Source organism: Poromitra crassiceps, assembly GCF_964638095.1.
Source record: "Poromitra crassiceps genome assembly, chromosome: 8".
Taxonomy (NCBI): Eukaryota; Metazoa; Chordata; class Actinopteri; order Beryciformes; family Melamphaidae; genus Poromitra; species Poromitra crassiceps.
The window spans coordinates 41,337,966-41,354,241 of NC_139629.1; the positions used below are offsets into that span (position 1 = coordinate 41,337,966).

At 43.8% G+C, this 16,276-nt stretch overlaps 2 protein-coding genes across 2 annotated transcripts in view; one reads left to right on the forward strand and one right to left on the reverse strand.

The window, feature by feature from the left end:
• The window catches only part of LOC310780720 (uncharacterized protein), a gene marked incomplete at both ends in the record, with an annotated part of 166,718 nt that extends 163,964 nt beyond the window's left edge, over positions 1-2,754 (reverse strand). The window contains one exon of the mRNA XM_083641230.1: positions 2,719-2,754. Within this exon, the coding sequence (XP_083497356.1) occupies positions 2,719-2,754 (36 nt within the window). The remainder of the gene's footprint in view (positions 1-2,718) is intronic.
• Positions 2,755-8,560: 5,806 nt separating this feature from the next.
• On the forward strand, positions 8,561-16,008 carry LOC310781402 (C-reactive protein-like). Its single transcript, XM_083642024.1, has 5 exons — positions 8,561-8,617; positions 13,286-13,340; positions 14,120-14,222; positions 15,082-15,376; positions 15,528-16,008. The coding sequence occupies exons 2-5, from the start codon at positions 13,286-13,288 to the stop codon at positions 15,774-15,776; spliced, it is 702 nt and encodes a 233-aa protein (XP_083498150.1). The 5' UTR covers positions 8,561-8,617; the 3' UTR covers positions 15,777-16,008.
• Positions 16,009-16,276: the final 268 nt, after the last annotated feature.

Here is a 16,276-nt window from a genome sequence, read left to right on the forward strand (position 1 = left end):
CTGGGAGCCCTGACTTGTCTATACTTGAAATACCTTGAATCATTTCCTGCCTCACCTCCTCAAACTGTCCCTTATCACTGAGACTTGCATCATACCATCTTCCCAAACTCTTGACTGGTTTCTCTAACATTGTAGGCACCACCTCATCATTTATAACAAACTTCTTACCTACTACCCTCCCTTTAATGATTGAAATACTCCTGGACTTACTTGGCTTCACTTTCATTCTAGCCCACTGCAGATTACTATTTAACTTATCCAACAATCTGCTAGTACATGGAGCGGTTGACGTCATAGTCGTCATGTCATCCATGTATGCCCTAATTGGAGGGAGCCGCAGCCCTCCCTGCAGCCTTTCTCCACCCACTACCCATTTTGAAGCCCTAATAATGATCTCCATTGCCATGGTAAAAGCTAATGGGGAAATTGTACACCCTGCCATAATGCCTATCTCCAGCTGCTGCCAAGCTGTAGTGTACTCTGCTGTGGTAAAGCAGAGTTGAATATCTAAGAAGTAGGCTTTAACTAAGCTCTTTATACTACCTGGCACTCTAAAGAAATCAAAGGCCTCCCATAACAGACTATGCGGCACTGACCCGAAAGCATTAGCCAGGTCCAAGAATACTACATGCAGGTCTCTCTTCTCACACCTAGCTGACTGGATTTGGTGCCAGATCATGCTGGTGTGCTCTAAGCACCCGGAGAAGCCGGGAATTCCAGCCTTTTGCACCTGGAATACATTAATTTCCTATTTTGACGATCTATTAATCATTTTGAGCCATTTCTTTAAGGAAAAATGTCCTAATTATCTGATTCCAGCTTTTCAACTGTGACATTTTCTGGTTTATTTAGATGGTAAACCATCTCTTTAGTCCTCTGTGACAGTATTCTCCTTTGTGTACCCTCTAACACACTACACTTCTTCCATTTCAGTTGTTTTTCAGCACAACTTATTTCTCCTTCACTTCAGCTGTTAATTGCCTTATGTGAGGGCTTTTGAGTTACAGGTAGCATTTCTACACATTACAGTAACCTCACGTTTTGGAGCTTTGACCATGTTTAGCCAAAGATCTGTTATGAGAGTTATGTTATGATAGTAGGTCCCCTATAAACAACTTCACATCCACCATGTCAGTAAATTGTCACATATAGTCTTTATTTAACAAGCTGCACACATAGAAATACAGCAACATTATTTATTCCACCACAAAAGGTTACTTTTCAGGAACATGTAACCATGGTGCCGCAGTATGGTATTCATGGTGAGGGGAACTTAATCCTGTGGCTAATGTATGGAAACAGGGAGGTTGTCAGCTTTGTAACAGTATATTTATTTATCCATTTTGTAGAGCTGAGTTGGGTACGGAGGTGTTTTTTTTTATATTAGTTGTGTCTCTCTAATATGATGTTTTGCATGCAGTAAAGTTTGATTGGCAGATAGGGCAGTGTTTGTCTTAGCATGCAATAGGCTTATCTAACCATCACATTTAGTACTTTATCTCTGGGGGAATTTCCACCAACACGAGGTTTCAGTACTAGTCTCACCCTCTGATTTGTGGTTGAGATTGTTCTGAGGGTAAGCCAATCAGAGGCGGAGTAGAAGTGACATCTCACATTGCGTTTTTTTTAAACCTGTGTCAATGTTTAAAATGTGTCAATTTGAGAATAAAATGAAATTAAAATGTATTTTATGTATTTAAAATACACAAAATACAAGGTCTGAAAGTATTTTGATACAAATTACATCTTATTTTTCTCAGTCCAGCCAAATACAAATGACAAAATACACAAATGTATTTGAAATCCGTATTTTAAATACATGTATTTAAAATACTGCCCATCTCTGTGTGTACATACCTCCACAGGTGAGCGTCACTGTCGCACTGAAAGAGTTGCAACGTGCAATCAGCGCACAAGAGATAAGACAACCAGAAATGGCCCTGGTGGTGGCTGGAGATTTCAACAGGGCAAACCTGAGAGGAAGAATGCCCACGCTCCACCAGCACATTCACTTCCCCACCCGAGGCAGAAACACACTGGACGAATGTTACTCAAATATCCGCCATGGCTACAAGGCCGTACCCCGCCCCCCCTTCGGCAAATCGGACCACGCCTCCATCCTACTCATTCCCAGGTATCAACAAAAACTAAAAAAACAGCCCCCAGCATTCCGAACCGCCCACTGCTGGTCAGACCAATCAGACGACATCCTGAGGGATTGCTTTGACACCGTAGTATGGGAAGAGTTCAAAGCTGCAGGAGACCTGGGTGAATATGCAGAGACGGTGTCATGCTTCATAAGGAAGTGTACCGACGACATAGTCCCCACAAAGAGAATCAAAATCATGCCAAACCAAAAGCCCTGGGTCAACAGTGATGTCAGGGCTGCCCTTCACGCCAGGACCACCGCCTTCAGCTCTGGTACACCAGAACAATACAAGCAGGCAATATGCCCTCCGGACCGCTATAAAAAAAGCACGGAGAGATTATGGAAGGCAGCTGGAGTCAAAATTGGACACTAACAACCCCAGACACCTGTGGAGAGGACTCCATGCTGCCACAGACTTCAAAGAGGCGAAACGACAGAACCCCAGCACGTCACCCACCCTACCGGACGAACTCAACGCGTTCTACGCTAGGTTCGACCCCTCTGCCAGAGCGCCTCCCCTCCTCCCCCCCTCCTCTCCCACCCCTCTCCTCCTCTCCTCCCCCCATCACCCCCCCCCCCACCCCTCCTCCTCCCCTCCCCCCCATCACCGCCCCCTCTCTCCTCCCCCCCACCACCCCCCCACCACCCCCCCTCCCCCCCTCCCCCCCTGCCACCTCTCTCCCCCCATCACCCCTCCCCTCCTCTCCTCCCTCCCCTGCCACCTTTCCCCCCCCATCACCCCTCCCCCTCTCCGCCACCTCTCTCCCCCCATCACCCCTCCCCTCCTCTCCTCCCCCCCTGCCACCTCCCCCCCCATCACCCCTCCCCCTCTCCGCCCCCCCACCACCCCTCCTCCTCTCCCCCCCTACCACCCCCACTGCCCTCCTCCCCCCACCCCTCAGCACCCCCACCCCCTCCCATTCCCACCTAACCACCAAACCCCCCCACCTCCCACCCCCCACAGACCCAGACCGCCCTCTCACCCTCACTGAGGGTGAGGTGCGCCGGTCGTTCCTGCGTATCAACCCACGCAAGGCGGCCGGCCCGGACGGCATCCCCGGGCGGGTCCTCAAGGCCTGCGCCCACCAGCTGACAGGTGTATTCACAGACATTTTCAACCAGTCTCTCTCCCTCCGACGAGTTCCCTCCTGCTTCAAAGCAGCGACAATCATCCCCATTCCCAAGCAGCAGAAAGTGACCAGCCTCAATGACTGGCGCCCAATAGCCCTCACGCCAATAGCCAGCAAGTGCTTTGAAAAGCTGGTCATATCAAAGATCCGCCCCACACTCCCCCCGGACCACGACCCGCTACAATTCGCATACCGCCCCAACAGGAGCACAGCGGACGCAGTAGCACACGTGCTCCACACCGCCCTGTCCAACCTGGAGGGGAAGGACACCTATGTAAGAATGCTGTTCGTGGACTACAGCTCAGCATTCAACACCATAGTACCCTCCAGGCTGGTACGCAAGCTCAAGGACCTGGGACTAAACACAGCAATGTGTGACTGGATCCTGGATTTCCTGACAGACCGCCGCCAGGTGGTGAGGGTGGGCAACCTCACCTCCTCCCCACTGACCATCAGCATAGGAGCGCCCCAGGGGTGCGTCTCCAGCCCCTTCTGGTACGACCTCTACACCCACGACTGCGTGGCGACTCAAACTTCGAACACCATCGTGAAGTTTGCAGACGACACAGCAGTCGTGGGGCTGATCTCGGGGGGCGACGAGACGGCCTACAGAGAAGAGGTGGGGGCCCTGGAACAATGGTGCCAGGACAACCACCTCTCTCTGAACGTCTCCAAGACCAAGGAGATCATTGTAGACTACAGGAGGGGGGGGGGGCGCACACCTCCCAATCACCATCAACGGCACAGTGGTGGAAAGGGTGGACAGCTTCAAGTACCTGGGAGTCAACATCGACCAGGACCTGACGTGGGCCGGTCACACCGCCACGGTTGTCAAAAAGGCCCAACAGCGAATACACGGACTCAGGCGCCTGAAGAAATTTGGGCTAAGGACAGAAATCCTTAGGGACTTCTACAGAGGCACCATTGAAAGCCTGCTGACTGGCTGCTTCACCACCTGGTACGGGAACTGTACCACCATGGACCGCAGGGCGCTACGGAGAGTGAGATGCGCGGCCCAGCACGTAACAGGATGTGAGTTGCCAGAACTGCATGAACTGTATAAACAGCGGTGCCTCAGGAGGTCCCTGAAGATCATCAAAGACACAAACCATCCCCACAACAGCCTGTTCTCCCTGTTACCCTCAGGGAGGAGATACAGGGTTCCAAAAGCATGCACAAATCGCTTGAGGAACAGTTTCTTCCCGCAGGCAGTGGCGTGCCGTCCATTAGGCGAACTAGGCAAATGCTAAGGGCGCTTGAGCCGTTAGGGGCGCCAGAGAGGGTAAAAAAAAAAAAAAAATGTTTTTTTTTTTTTTTTTTTTTTTTTTTTACAAATACTTTTTCATGATAATAGGCCTACTATTATTTTGCAATAGTAGACAAAAAATAAGCACAACAAGGTCTTAAGTCTTTAAATAATAGTGAAATAATTTTTCAAATTCTGGCTTTCTGGCTGCCTGCATGGGCTGCAGCCAGGCCCGTAGCTACCATTGAGGACACCGAGGTCATGGCCTCAGTATCCCCCCCCCCCAAAAAAAAAGGAAAAATAGCCCCGGCCCCCAGATCAATTCATCTGTCATTGATGTTTTAATGTGACAGTTTTGATCAGAAATGCAACAGTTTGCTTCCTCTCTGTGTGCTATAGAAGGAAGAAAGATAACTCACAACATTCAGATTTTGCATTGGGGCTAGTTTGGGGCTAGACTTTGGGGACAGTTCTATTGAAGTGAATGGGTAAGTAACTACCCTGTAAGTGATGTTTGTGTAGATGGGCCATTCTATTTAATTGAGCAGTATTCTGCCATGTGACCTGTATGCAGAATATAAATTATATTATATGGGGAGACATTTATTTTTTGTATCATTTTAAAGCAACAGCACAGTTAAAGAGGATATTAATCTAACATGATGTCTGTAGTTCTTTATAGATCTAGCCTCTTAATTTTGCTCTCAAAGTGCACCCCCTGCGCGGCCGCGCCCCCTTCTACCTGCTCGGAGCTTTTTCCCAGAGTGGGGGAAGGGCGATTCTGAGCCTGCACTGCAGGCAGCAGTTTTAGCAGTGACATGACGTCAGTTTGTGTAGTTTTAGCAGTGACATGACGTCAGTTTGTGTAGTTTTAGCAGTGACATGACGTCAGTTTGTGTAGTTTTAGCAGTGACATGACGTCAGTTTGTGTAGTTTTAGCAGTGACATGACGTCAGTTTGTGTAGTTTTAGCAGTGACATGACGTCAGTTTGTGTAGTTTTAGCAGTGACATGACATCCGTTTGTGTGACTGTTTAAGTATTTGTGGTGGAATTAGCTGCGATATAATTTTTATTATATTTTCTTTGGGGGGGGGGGGCACCAGCAAAAATCTTGCCTAGGGCACCAGCTTGGTCAGGCACGCCACTGCCCGCAGGCCCAGAGGTGTAGTGCTATCTTGAGAAGTGAGGGAACGCACCTATTTGCGGAACACCCCCCTCCCCCAGCACACGCACAGGTCCCCCCGCACGCACACACACTACACTGACACACACACATAATTTATTGTGTCCTCTAGACACTGCAGAAGTAGCCCATGACAGAGTCAGTTATCACAAACAGCTAAGCTAAACAAGTCTCAAGCATCACGCAAGTTGCACAAGGCTGCATAATTGATCATTTGGCACGGCGGCTGGCATTTTTAGCAAGTAACTTACCATTTTGTGGCGAATTCTGGCGTTGCAAATTGCAATCTGGTGATTAACGCTAACTTTTGATTAGCGTTAATTGAAAATAAATCTCGGTAATGTAACGTGCACTCCATAGTAAAATGTACACCGCTTGCGCATGTGCAGAAACTGAGAAACCGGACCGGTGTGCTTCCGTGTGTAGCTGATTTGGCCCAGGGGGCGTGTGCCTGCCTGGTGCCAAAACAGCTTTTAACATTGTTTCTAAATGATTGTAAACGTACCTTTTTCGCAACTGGTCCGAAAAATGAAAGGATGTTTGGCTGCCTTTTCATCTTTACTTGTTATCTCGTCAGGTACTGGGAGAAAAAAAACATTTTGATGCTTAAAATGCCACTACTAGCTAGTTAAGGTGGACCGGTGGAGTGTTTCCCTCTTCCTTCAAGCCAGAGTTGATACCATGTGAATCATTCAGCCCACCTTAAATTTAAGGTGGAACGTTTCCTTCTTCCTTCAAGCCACGACTCACGAGTTGATGCCATGTGAATCATTCAGCCCACCTTAAATATAGACGAATGACAACTTTGTCCAGATTCACTCGTTTTATTGGCTCCCATACACACACACGTTGACACACACAAAACACTGCTTGGAGAAGTATGGGAACGCCGTTCCCACGCGTTCTGCCGGGACTACACCACTGCGCAGGCCACGAGACTCCTTAACATACACAAATAGTGTAGTAGCCGTACTGTACCATACTGTAGCTGCTACCATTACGTATGTCTAATGTTTAATTGTATGTTTAATAAGGTACATGCTATTTGCACCTGTATGTCAAATACGTCGAATTTAAAATGTTTAAGCACGTCTAAAGTATGCACACGACATGTGCACCTATGTGCAGTGAATATGCCACTTTCTTTGACTTGTCTTATCACTATACTGCCTTATTGTTGTTGTGTCTCTTGCTGTTTTTGCACTCATATGCCCTGTTATATTTGTACTATGTTGTAAACGGAGTCCACAGCACAAGAATTTCACACGTGATACTTGTACCATGGAGTGAGAATAAAAATCTTGAATCTTGAATCTTGAATCTTGAAACACCATCCAAACATGAAGATAAACAACACGCTTCTCAATTGGTGTGAAGATAAGAAAATATCAAATGCCTCCACATCCTGGAAGCCGCTTTCAGCTGAACTAAAAAGAACCCACTGAGCCCTGCAGAGAGATGAATATCAAGACGCTTAATTGCTATGGTGACACATTTTAAGTAAATACTTTTTTCAAAGATATAAGTAGAGTCAGCACACTGCATAATATAGACTTGCTCCCAGTTGCTTTATTGTCTGTTATGTTTCGGTCATGACGACCTTCATCAGAATGACTCTCTCCCTCATTCTGATGAAGGTGATGATGATGAAGGTCGCAATGACCGAAACGTAACATACAATAAACCAAGGGAGCAAGTCTCTATATGCAGTGTAAAGTATGCAGACAAAGTATGTCTAAGGAAATTCATTGAGGGGCATTTTGAAAGCTGAGACTAGAATATTCCCATTCTAAAATTCAAAACCTGCAGCCATAAAAAAAAGGGGGGGGGATGCATTGTGTGTATATTTTCCTCTTTAGAAATAACCTCGCGTCACAAGGTTCTTCCCGTGGAGAAGAGCCTGGTACCCTTTACTACAGGCAGGATGACCCGCCCCGTGTTCCGGTCCTGTGTTCCGGTCCGCAGTGTTTTCGTTCCCCCATAGAAATGCTGCAGTAGGCAGCCTAACCTCGGCAGTCGCTACGAGTTAGAGAAAAAATAAGAAGCATGGACATACCAAACTAAGTATTCAAAGAAGTACTTGAAGAAACTTGCAGGATCCATAACATTACATCTTTGAAGCACTTATTGGTTCCTATACGTTCCGCCCATAGCCGGAAGACACAGAACGAGGTTTTTGGCCCCAGACTACTTTAGGAATATATTTGATGCACCAAGGGTTGCAGCATAGCTGTAGTTGGTGTGATTGACATGAAACAGCAGTTCCTGGATCTGCAGCAGGGGGGACAGTAGTGGGTCCACCTTCATCTCTCTGATGTGCCAGCGTAGGCCAAGACTTCGTTTGCGATGCAGTCTGACACCACAGTCTCTTCAGTCATCGCCTCCATCTCGTCTGTCAGTGGCGCCACCGGGTGTAGGCTAATTCTTTAATTGTTGAACAAATCCCTCTGGACTGTATGCTTATTTGTCATGACATTAACTTCTAAGGATTAGCACCATCTGATTTCCCCAAGTAAGAGTTGTTCCAGGAACATCATCCTGGTCATCCTGGTCAGTAGCACATGGAAAGCATATCTTGCCAAAGCAGCCAAGCCACAGGGTAGCATCAGTCAACATTAGCAGTTCATCCTTGTATGTAATTCTAAATCATTTGATGTAACTGTATTTACTCAAGGCAGTAACGCGACTGTCTTAAAATAATTCATTGATACCTTGTGGCAACAGATTATGGATTATTTTAAAGACTTCTGTTGGTACTGTCATAATTAGAAGATGACAGATTGCCAGTTCTTGAACCCAAAGTACACAGACAAAACAGTATATAAAGTCTGTGTTTCCTCTTCCATGACAATCTGCTACCTGCTGCTGTTAGTCTAACCTCATTAGATCAACTCTCATCAGAGCAAAGGTAAGATTTTAAATACTTCTCACCTGCAGTGTTGGGGGTAACTCATTACAAAAGTAACATATTACATGTAATATATTACTTTTAGCAGTAACTCAGTAATATAACTTATTACTTTCAGTAATATTATACCAGTTACTTTGTCAAGTAACTCAAGTTACAAATGGAGTTACATTTTATTAAATCAAAGCACAAATTTAAAAAAAGATACAATCATCAAATTGTGTTTTTATACAAATAACCACTATAGATGACAATAACAAAGGAAAAGAATAACATTTAGAATTTTGGATTGTTTACACTGACTTCAAAAGGGTTGAAATTATTTTTCAGGATGGTTCCGGGGCGGCGATGTCATTCTGCTGCTGCTGTTATTTTGGGGAAAGTAATGCAAAAGTAGTGTAATAAGTAACAAGTTACTCTACACAGACAGTAATATGGTAAAGTAACTTATTACTTTCAAATGAGAGTAACTAGTAATATGTAGTATATTACATTTTGAAAGTAACTTGCCCAACACTGCTCACCTGCCATCTGTTTTTATGCATCGCTACAGGAAAGATTATTGTTCTATTGATTGATTGATTATTTTTGTTGCCTATAGTCAGTGTTCACTTGAAGAGGAGTGGGAGCAGGGATGGGGTAGATCCCCAGAAAGGACCAACTCCAGGCATCAGATATAAACATGTGGTGACCTCAATCAGTGTTAATTGTTGTGAGAATTGTTTGGGCAGAGTGAAAGAGTGTCACCTGCCAGAAGCGTGCGAGTTGGCCTAGGGATTAGGTGTAAATTAATAATAAGGCAGATGCTATTTGCACCCAGGTATAAATAGCGGGTATAAATAGCTTTTATTATATTATATTATATTATATTATATTATATTATATTATATTATATTATATTATATATTATAGTATAATATTTACACCCCAATTCAGAAAATGATTAGAGTGTATTTTATATGACTAAATGTTTCTAGAGCACAGGGCCTCAAATTTATTTTGCAAATGAATTATGCGTCATGAAGGAATGACTCCAGGACAGCACTCCAATAAGTTTGATTGGCTATTTAAATTGTATTGGCTGCACAAACGTTCGGGCCAGATGCCCTTCTTCAGTGTGCTTAGTGTCAAATCATCTGAGTCAGTCACAGGCGATGCTTATCAGTAATCAGGCTGACACAGCAGCTCACAAAAAACCACATGACATCAACAACAGCACTCCAACAATTATATGTACAGTAGGCTATATATTTTAGACTGCAACTTAGCTTCTTTTCTTCTTCCACTTCCTTTTTAATATATATTGTACATAATGACATTATTTTACATAATTTTATTTTATCCAGGACTAAGGCCAGAAAACAGGTAGGCCTATAGGACATATAGGGACAAATGTAATCCAGAACAATCTCAAGAAAGTTACAGAAAGCAAGATAAACATAACTCCTCATTGAGTCACCTTGGCTCCATTGTGTCAAGGAAATGGATCCAGAAACATATAAACAACATTTTCACGTAGAACAACCGTCTTCTGCACATCAAGTAGAGTCAGGGTCTAATTATATGTCTGAAACAGAAATCCCAGCAATGTCAATCCTGTGCCTCCCCACAACGAAATATGCCACTCCCGAGTATTATCAGCTATTCTGCTCAAATATGTGCACAGTAAGTGTGCATTCAGCAGCGTTACTGTAGCCTACGGTATGTCCAGATTTAAAGAGTTTTGCTACATTACAAAACCTTGGTGAAGGTTCAATGTGCACTTTAAACATAATGTTTACTTCCCAATATCAGACGCTGTTTAGCAATATCCAGTGTTATGATTCCAACAGCGAAGAGACAGGTAACGTTTATATCATGTCAAATAATGTGATTATGTATATATATTTAAAAATAAGTGGACGAAGGAGGAGAAGAAAATAAGCTAATTTGCAGTGTTTGTTGTTGATGTGGCTTTTTTTGTGATATTAAAGTGTCGTCTGTGTGTATCTGACTCAGAAATCTGAAGGAAGGAAACACACAAAATCGCCCCCACACAGGGAGGAGAACATATCTCACCATCTCATGCAATATGGCAGTGATACTCAACTTGCGGCCCGGGGGCCAGATGCGGCCCGCGATAGGTTGCCAAGTGGCCCCCCGACCATTTTCTAATTCACAATGAAAACTAATGTTAAATAAAGTTTGACTGAGCTCCAGCTAAATTATCAAGTTTTGCCTGCCGCCTACTCACCAACCAGGCACTTATATGTACTTCACTAACTTCACTTAACCTAACTATCCTGTGTGCACAAAATTGTCAGACTAAACTCCGACTGACACCCTAAAAACCTACAATCCACTACAGAAAGAAATATATTGTTAATGTTTGTTTAATAACTGGCCCCTGGCCTCCTGTCATTTTGCAAACCGACCCCAGCCAGGCAAAGCAAGTCAATCCCTGCAATAGGGCTTTTCACACTACACTTATCCGGGATTAAGGGGCCCTTTACACGAGGACAGTTTCTGGAAGAAACGACACAATAGCGTTTCCTTCACACCTTTTCCTTCACACCTTCTCCCTGTTTACATGAGCGTTGTTGAATTTTTAAAACGCCGTAATGTATATGCCAGGTCGCTAGGTGGCAGTGTGATCACCTTATTCTTTGCCCATACAAGGACGCTTCTGCATGACGTCATTTCGTAATCGTCTTTCCGGTTTTAAACACAGAAGTAGAGTACGCCTACCGCAGTAATTTAGACTTGCCAAAAAGCTGTTTTCAAAAAAAAAAAAAAAAAAAAAACTGTTTTAAAGTTTTAATATTTGTCGGGTGAGAACGTAACATATATGTGACCAGTTTATCAGAATAACACCTATTGGAAATCTTTAACGAGCAGCGAGGACCGGCAGCGCTGACTGTGCTGACACCGGTCGGACTAGCTATCTGTCAAACCCCACTGTAGGCTACTGGCAGTGAGAAAACACTGTCGACGTGCTTTTGTAACTAACGTTAAATGCCGACCGGGTACAGACATCGGCTCCTCGCAGCAGTAACGTTATGAACATGTAACTGAAGTTGGCCGCAGTGTAGCTTAATTTTGAATGTTGCCAAACTTCATTCATACTGATGTTTTATTTTGAAAATGGTTGCCAACTCGCGCACGGCTATGGCGTAATCGCGCACACGTCAGAGTTCCTGAAATGAGCCGTCTCAAGCGATTACATGGAGCGCTCAGCGGGAAGCATCACCAAGAATTTCACTCTGGAAGGTGGTTTCAAAATGTGTCGTTTCCTAAGCCCAAATTCGCCGTCGCCGTCTAAAAGGGAGGCACTAACGATAAAATAATTCCATAGGAAACCGTCCTCGTGTAAAGTGCCCCTAAGTCAGTCTCTTAGCCTGGGGCTAAGCCTTTGTTCACACCTGGCGCTTAACATAAACAGAACTGAAGCTTGGGGCAGGCTCAAGCTGAGCTGACGCTTAACCGGTCAGACAAGAATCCTTCTCTTTTCCGCAGCGCCTCGCTCGGCACGCCTTGAGCCCGTCCACAACTCCCATTGACTTCAAGTCTGGCAGCTTCACGCTTCACGTGTCATGCTTGGAAAAAATAGGACTGAATCCTGAACGATTGCTTGAGCGTGCCTTGAGCAAGGCACGCACGCAGCTGGTGTGAACGGCTTCGCCCGTTAACAAGGACGCCGAAATGAAACTTGTGGGTTCAGCGTAGGTTCAGCGTAGGTTGAGCGTTGCTTCGGCGTATGGTGTGAACGGGCTGTAAGAAAGCTTTCACACTTGCACAATCCTGGCCCACTCCAAAGTGGGCTAACCCTGACTTCAGCCCCGGCTAGCTGGCCCTGCTCTGCAGCACGGTTATCAAGTCAAGTCAAGTCAAGTTTATTTATATAGCCCTAATTCACAAGCATGTCTCAGAGGGCTTCACAGAAAGTATGTCTAGCTGATTCGAGCTGACACAACAGTAACAAGAATATACAGAATAAAGATAACATTTGAACAATTGATAATATAGAAAATATAGAAATGAAGAGAGAGCAGAGGAGAGAGCAGGAGAAGGGAGAAGAGCAGGGGGAATGTGAGAGAGTGATGGGGTGAGGAGGGAATGGGAGATGTTGGAGGGTATAGGAGGTGGGGAAGGAGCAAGAGGAGAGAGCAGGAGAGGGGAAGGGGGGGGGGGGGGTGTGGGGGAGAAGAGAGCAGGGGGAGGGAGGAGGTGGGGAGAGAATGAGAAATATAGATGCACATCTTGCAAACGGACATATGTCAATTTCTTAGCAACCAAACTATGCCTAATTTAATTTAAACCTTATGGGCATACCCTGACTTTCCATCTAAACACAGGGCTAAAAGTTGCCAGTGTGAAATGGGGCTAAGTTAGCCTGGGGCTATCTTAGCCCTACTCTTAGCCCAGGGCTTAGATAGCCGTGATAGCAGTGTGAAAAGCCTTATTGTTGCACACAACATCCTGAAACTTGCACAGACCACAAGGCAAGCTCAAGACATGTCCACTGTATCTTAGATGTACTTTTTGTGGTTTTTCAGCAGTAAAAGCAAATTCACTAAATTCATGTGAAACGGTAGTAGTAGTAATAATGTAGTAGTAAAACCTAATGCATTTTATTTAATCTGAGCATTTTCCCTTGTGTATCTAAATGATGTGTTGTTTTTGCATTAGATGAAGTTCCTAATTCTACTGGTGATGGTGACAGCATGTGCTGCAGCTCCTGAAGGTACTGCACAGCTTATTTATTTAATGGACTGAAATAAATGTTAGATTTGCAAGCTTTGCAATGTATGGCATTACGTGCACGGCTTAAAATTCACTTTGCAAACTGGGGGGGAATTCCCCCCTTATGTTCTTCAGATAGGGGGGATTTATAGATTTTGGGGGATCTTAGCATTCAAGTCTTGAATGCTAATCTTAAAAGGGAGCAAGTGGGCAATGTTTAATTCTCTGTCTGTTCTCTGTTTAAATCCTTGTCCCACTGATGGTGTCATAGGCATTGTGACAGTGATGTCATAAGACTGATGATGTCATCAGTGATGTCATAAGAGCCAAAATCATCTTGTGACATCACTGATGATGCCATAGGCACTGATGATGTCATAGGCATTGTGGCAATCATCTTGGTCCAGGTCCAGGAGGATCTGGGTTAGGGTTAAATCAATCAATTACTTCATCATTCTATCAATTTATCAATCTATCAATCTATCTATCTACAGTATCTATCTATCTATCTATCTATCTATCTATCTATCTATCTATCTATCTATCTATCTATCTATCTATCTATCTATCTATAAATTTGGCAATGTGGGCAATGACTGTTTCAAGAATCGAGCATGAGATGCCTAGTGTACAAAATAGTCAGATGAAATGTATCTCTATAAATCACCATACTGTATACTGCCCATAGTGGTGAGGTCTGCACTCTGAGTGCACTTCTAGTTCATGTATAATTTGCATTATCATTTTAGATTCTGATTTTGAAACTCTATGTTGGTTTAGATCTTTCAGGGAAAATGTTCACCTTCCCGCAAAACACCAAGACAGCTCATGTGAAGCTGGAAACATCAAGAGAGGAATTCAGCGCTGTAACTGTCTGTCTCAGGTGCTATAAACATGTTGATTGATTGGTTGAAATTCTTTATTGTGTGTGTGTGTGTGTGTGTGTGTGTGTGTGGGTGTGTGTCTGTGCGCGCAGCCAGCTTCTAAACATACATTATTAGACAATAAGACCACAATATACGATATAAAACTACAACAATCTAATCCATACGGTAATCATTTAAGAGGGGAGAGGGCCACTCAGCCATTTTTTCAAAGAGGACTTGAAGCTAACAACGCAATCAATCAATCAATTTAATGTGCATTGTTATTGGTAACCCGTTCCACAGAATGGCAGGAAGGTGTCCTTTATGGAGGACCCACAGAGTCATTTGAAATGTAATGAAATGTTTCATTAATCATTATCTAATTGTACATTTAAAAAGAGTAATTTCAAAACGAATTCGCAAATGAAGAATTAATCCATCAATAAATAGTTAAATTTGAAAACGGATTTTCAAAATCACCTATTAAACAGTCAATTTAAAAATGGAATTACAAATACATCTTTTAATTGAGCATTTATAGACCTTCCCCATAGAGCTGAACAGTCATGTGACGTTTCTTGTCCTGGAAGAGAGTTCCCGATTCATTTTCTCCATCTGAATCATGACTGACCATAAAACATTTCAGTGGAAGCAAAAACAAAAAATATCAATTTCTCCGTCTTTTGTTTTGCACTTTGAAAACCACTGCACTAGTATACCAGGAAAGGCAAGCCTAGTTCAAATGACACTGTACAAGAGTGTTATACAGTATTATAGAGTATTACAGAGTGTTATACAGTATGCACATAATGGAACCCACTATTCTTCCTGATTGTGAAAGGCTTAATGCATGGGAATTTATTTGTATGCCGACAGGGCCTTTACAGACCTGAGCAGAAACCACGTTCTGTTCTCCCTGGCCACGGAGGCTTCCTTCAATGACTTCCTGCTGTTCAAGAAAACCGCTGATCAGATGTCGCTCAGCGCCAGGAACATTGATTCGTACATGGGAGGGCAGGAGTACCAGCTGAACACATGGCACTCTATTTGTGGCAGCTGGGACTCTGAGTCTGGACTGGGACAGCTGTGGCTGGATGGAAAGCCCAGTGCCAGGAAATTCTCCAGCTCCGGAACAAACATCAAAGGAAAACCTATCATTATCTTAGGACAGGTGAAATTATTAGCCACTAAAGTTGATAGTCTTCTTATACGAATACTAAGTTATGAGTTTACTCTGACTGACTCTAAAGTCTTTAATATACAAAATATTGCACAATAATCTTATGTAACTCAATATCTGACTCTTTCTGCAATGTCCACAGGAGCAAGATTCCTATGGTGGGGCGTTTGACATTAGCCAGTCTTTCAACGGCATGATGTCTGATGTCCACATGTGGGACTACGTCCTGTCATCCTGTGAGATCGTGCGCTACGTGGAGGATCTGAACTTCACCCCAGGCAATGTGCTCAACTGGAGGGCCCTGCAGTTTGAGCTCGAAGGAAAAGTGCTGCTGGAAAATAAACAAGTGAATAAATGCCAGAAACAATTGGAAAAAAAATCAAGATCTTAAATGTCTTGTAAAGTCAAAATCAGACTTACTTTTACGTCTGCTGATAGTGAGGTGACAGCATTTCCAAAAGGTTTATCTGTCTCAACTGTATCAAGTAGAAATGTTTGCATGTTTCTCTTTTGTTGATCATGTCATGTCACATTAATTAATGACAAAGATTGTGAAATGTGGAGTGCTTCATATCTGCACTCGCGTATACCAACCAAATATTAAATCTGAACTGAGCATAAAACTGGTTTTGGTGGTGTACTGTACCCTCGAAATGATTGGAAATAGTTATTAGATGCCTTTAATTAAGACCACTTACAGCCTATCTGCCCTTAGGACCCTTAGGAAAATTCTAACAATTATAAAGGGAAATTGTTGTTGAGAGACTACTACATAACATGTCTAATCTGCGGACAATAGATAGAAATTAGTTGGATATTAAACAGAATCAGTTTAATTTCCAGGTCTAATCTGTGGAGAGTAGAGAGACATCAGTTGGAAAGTAATCCATC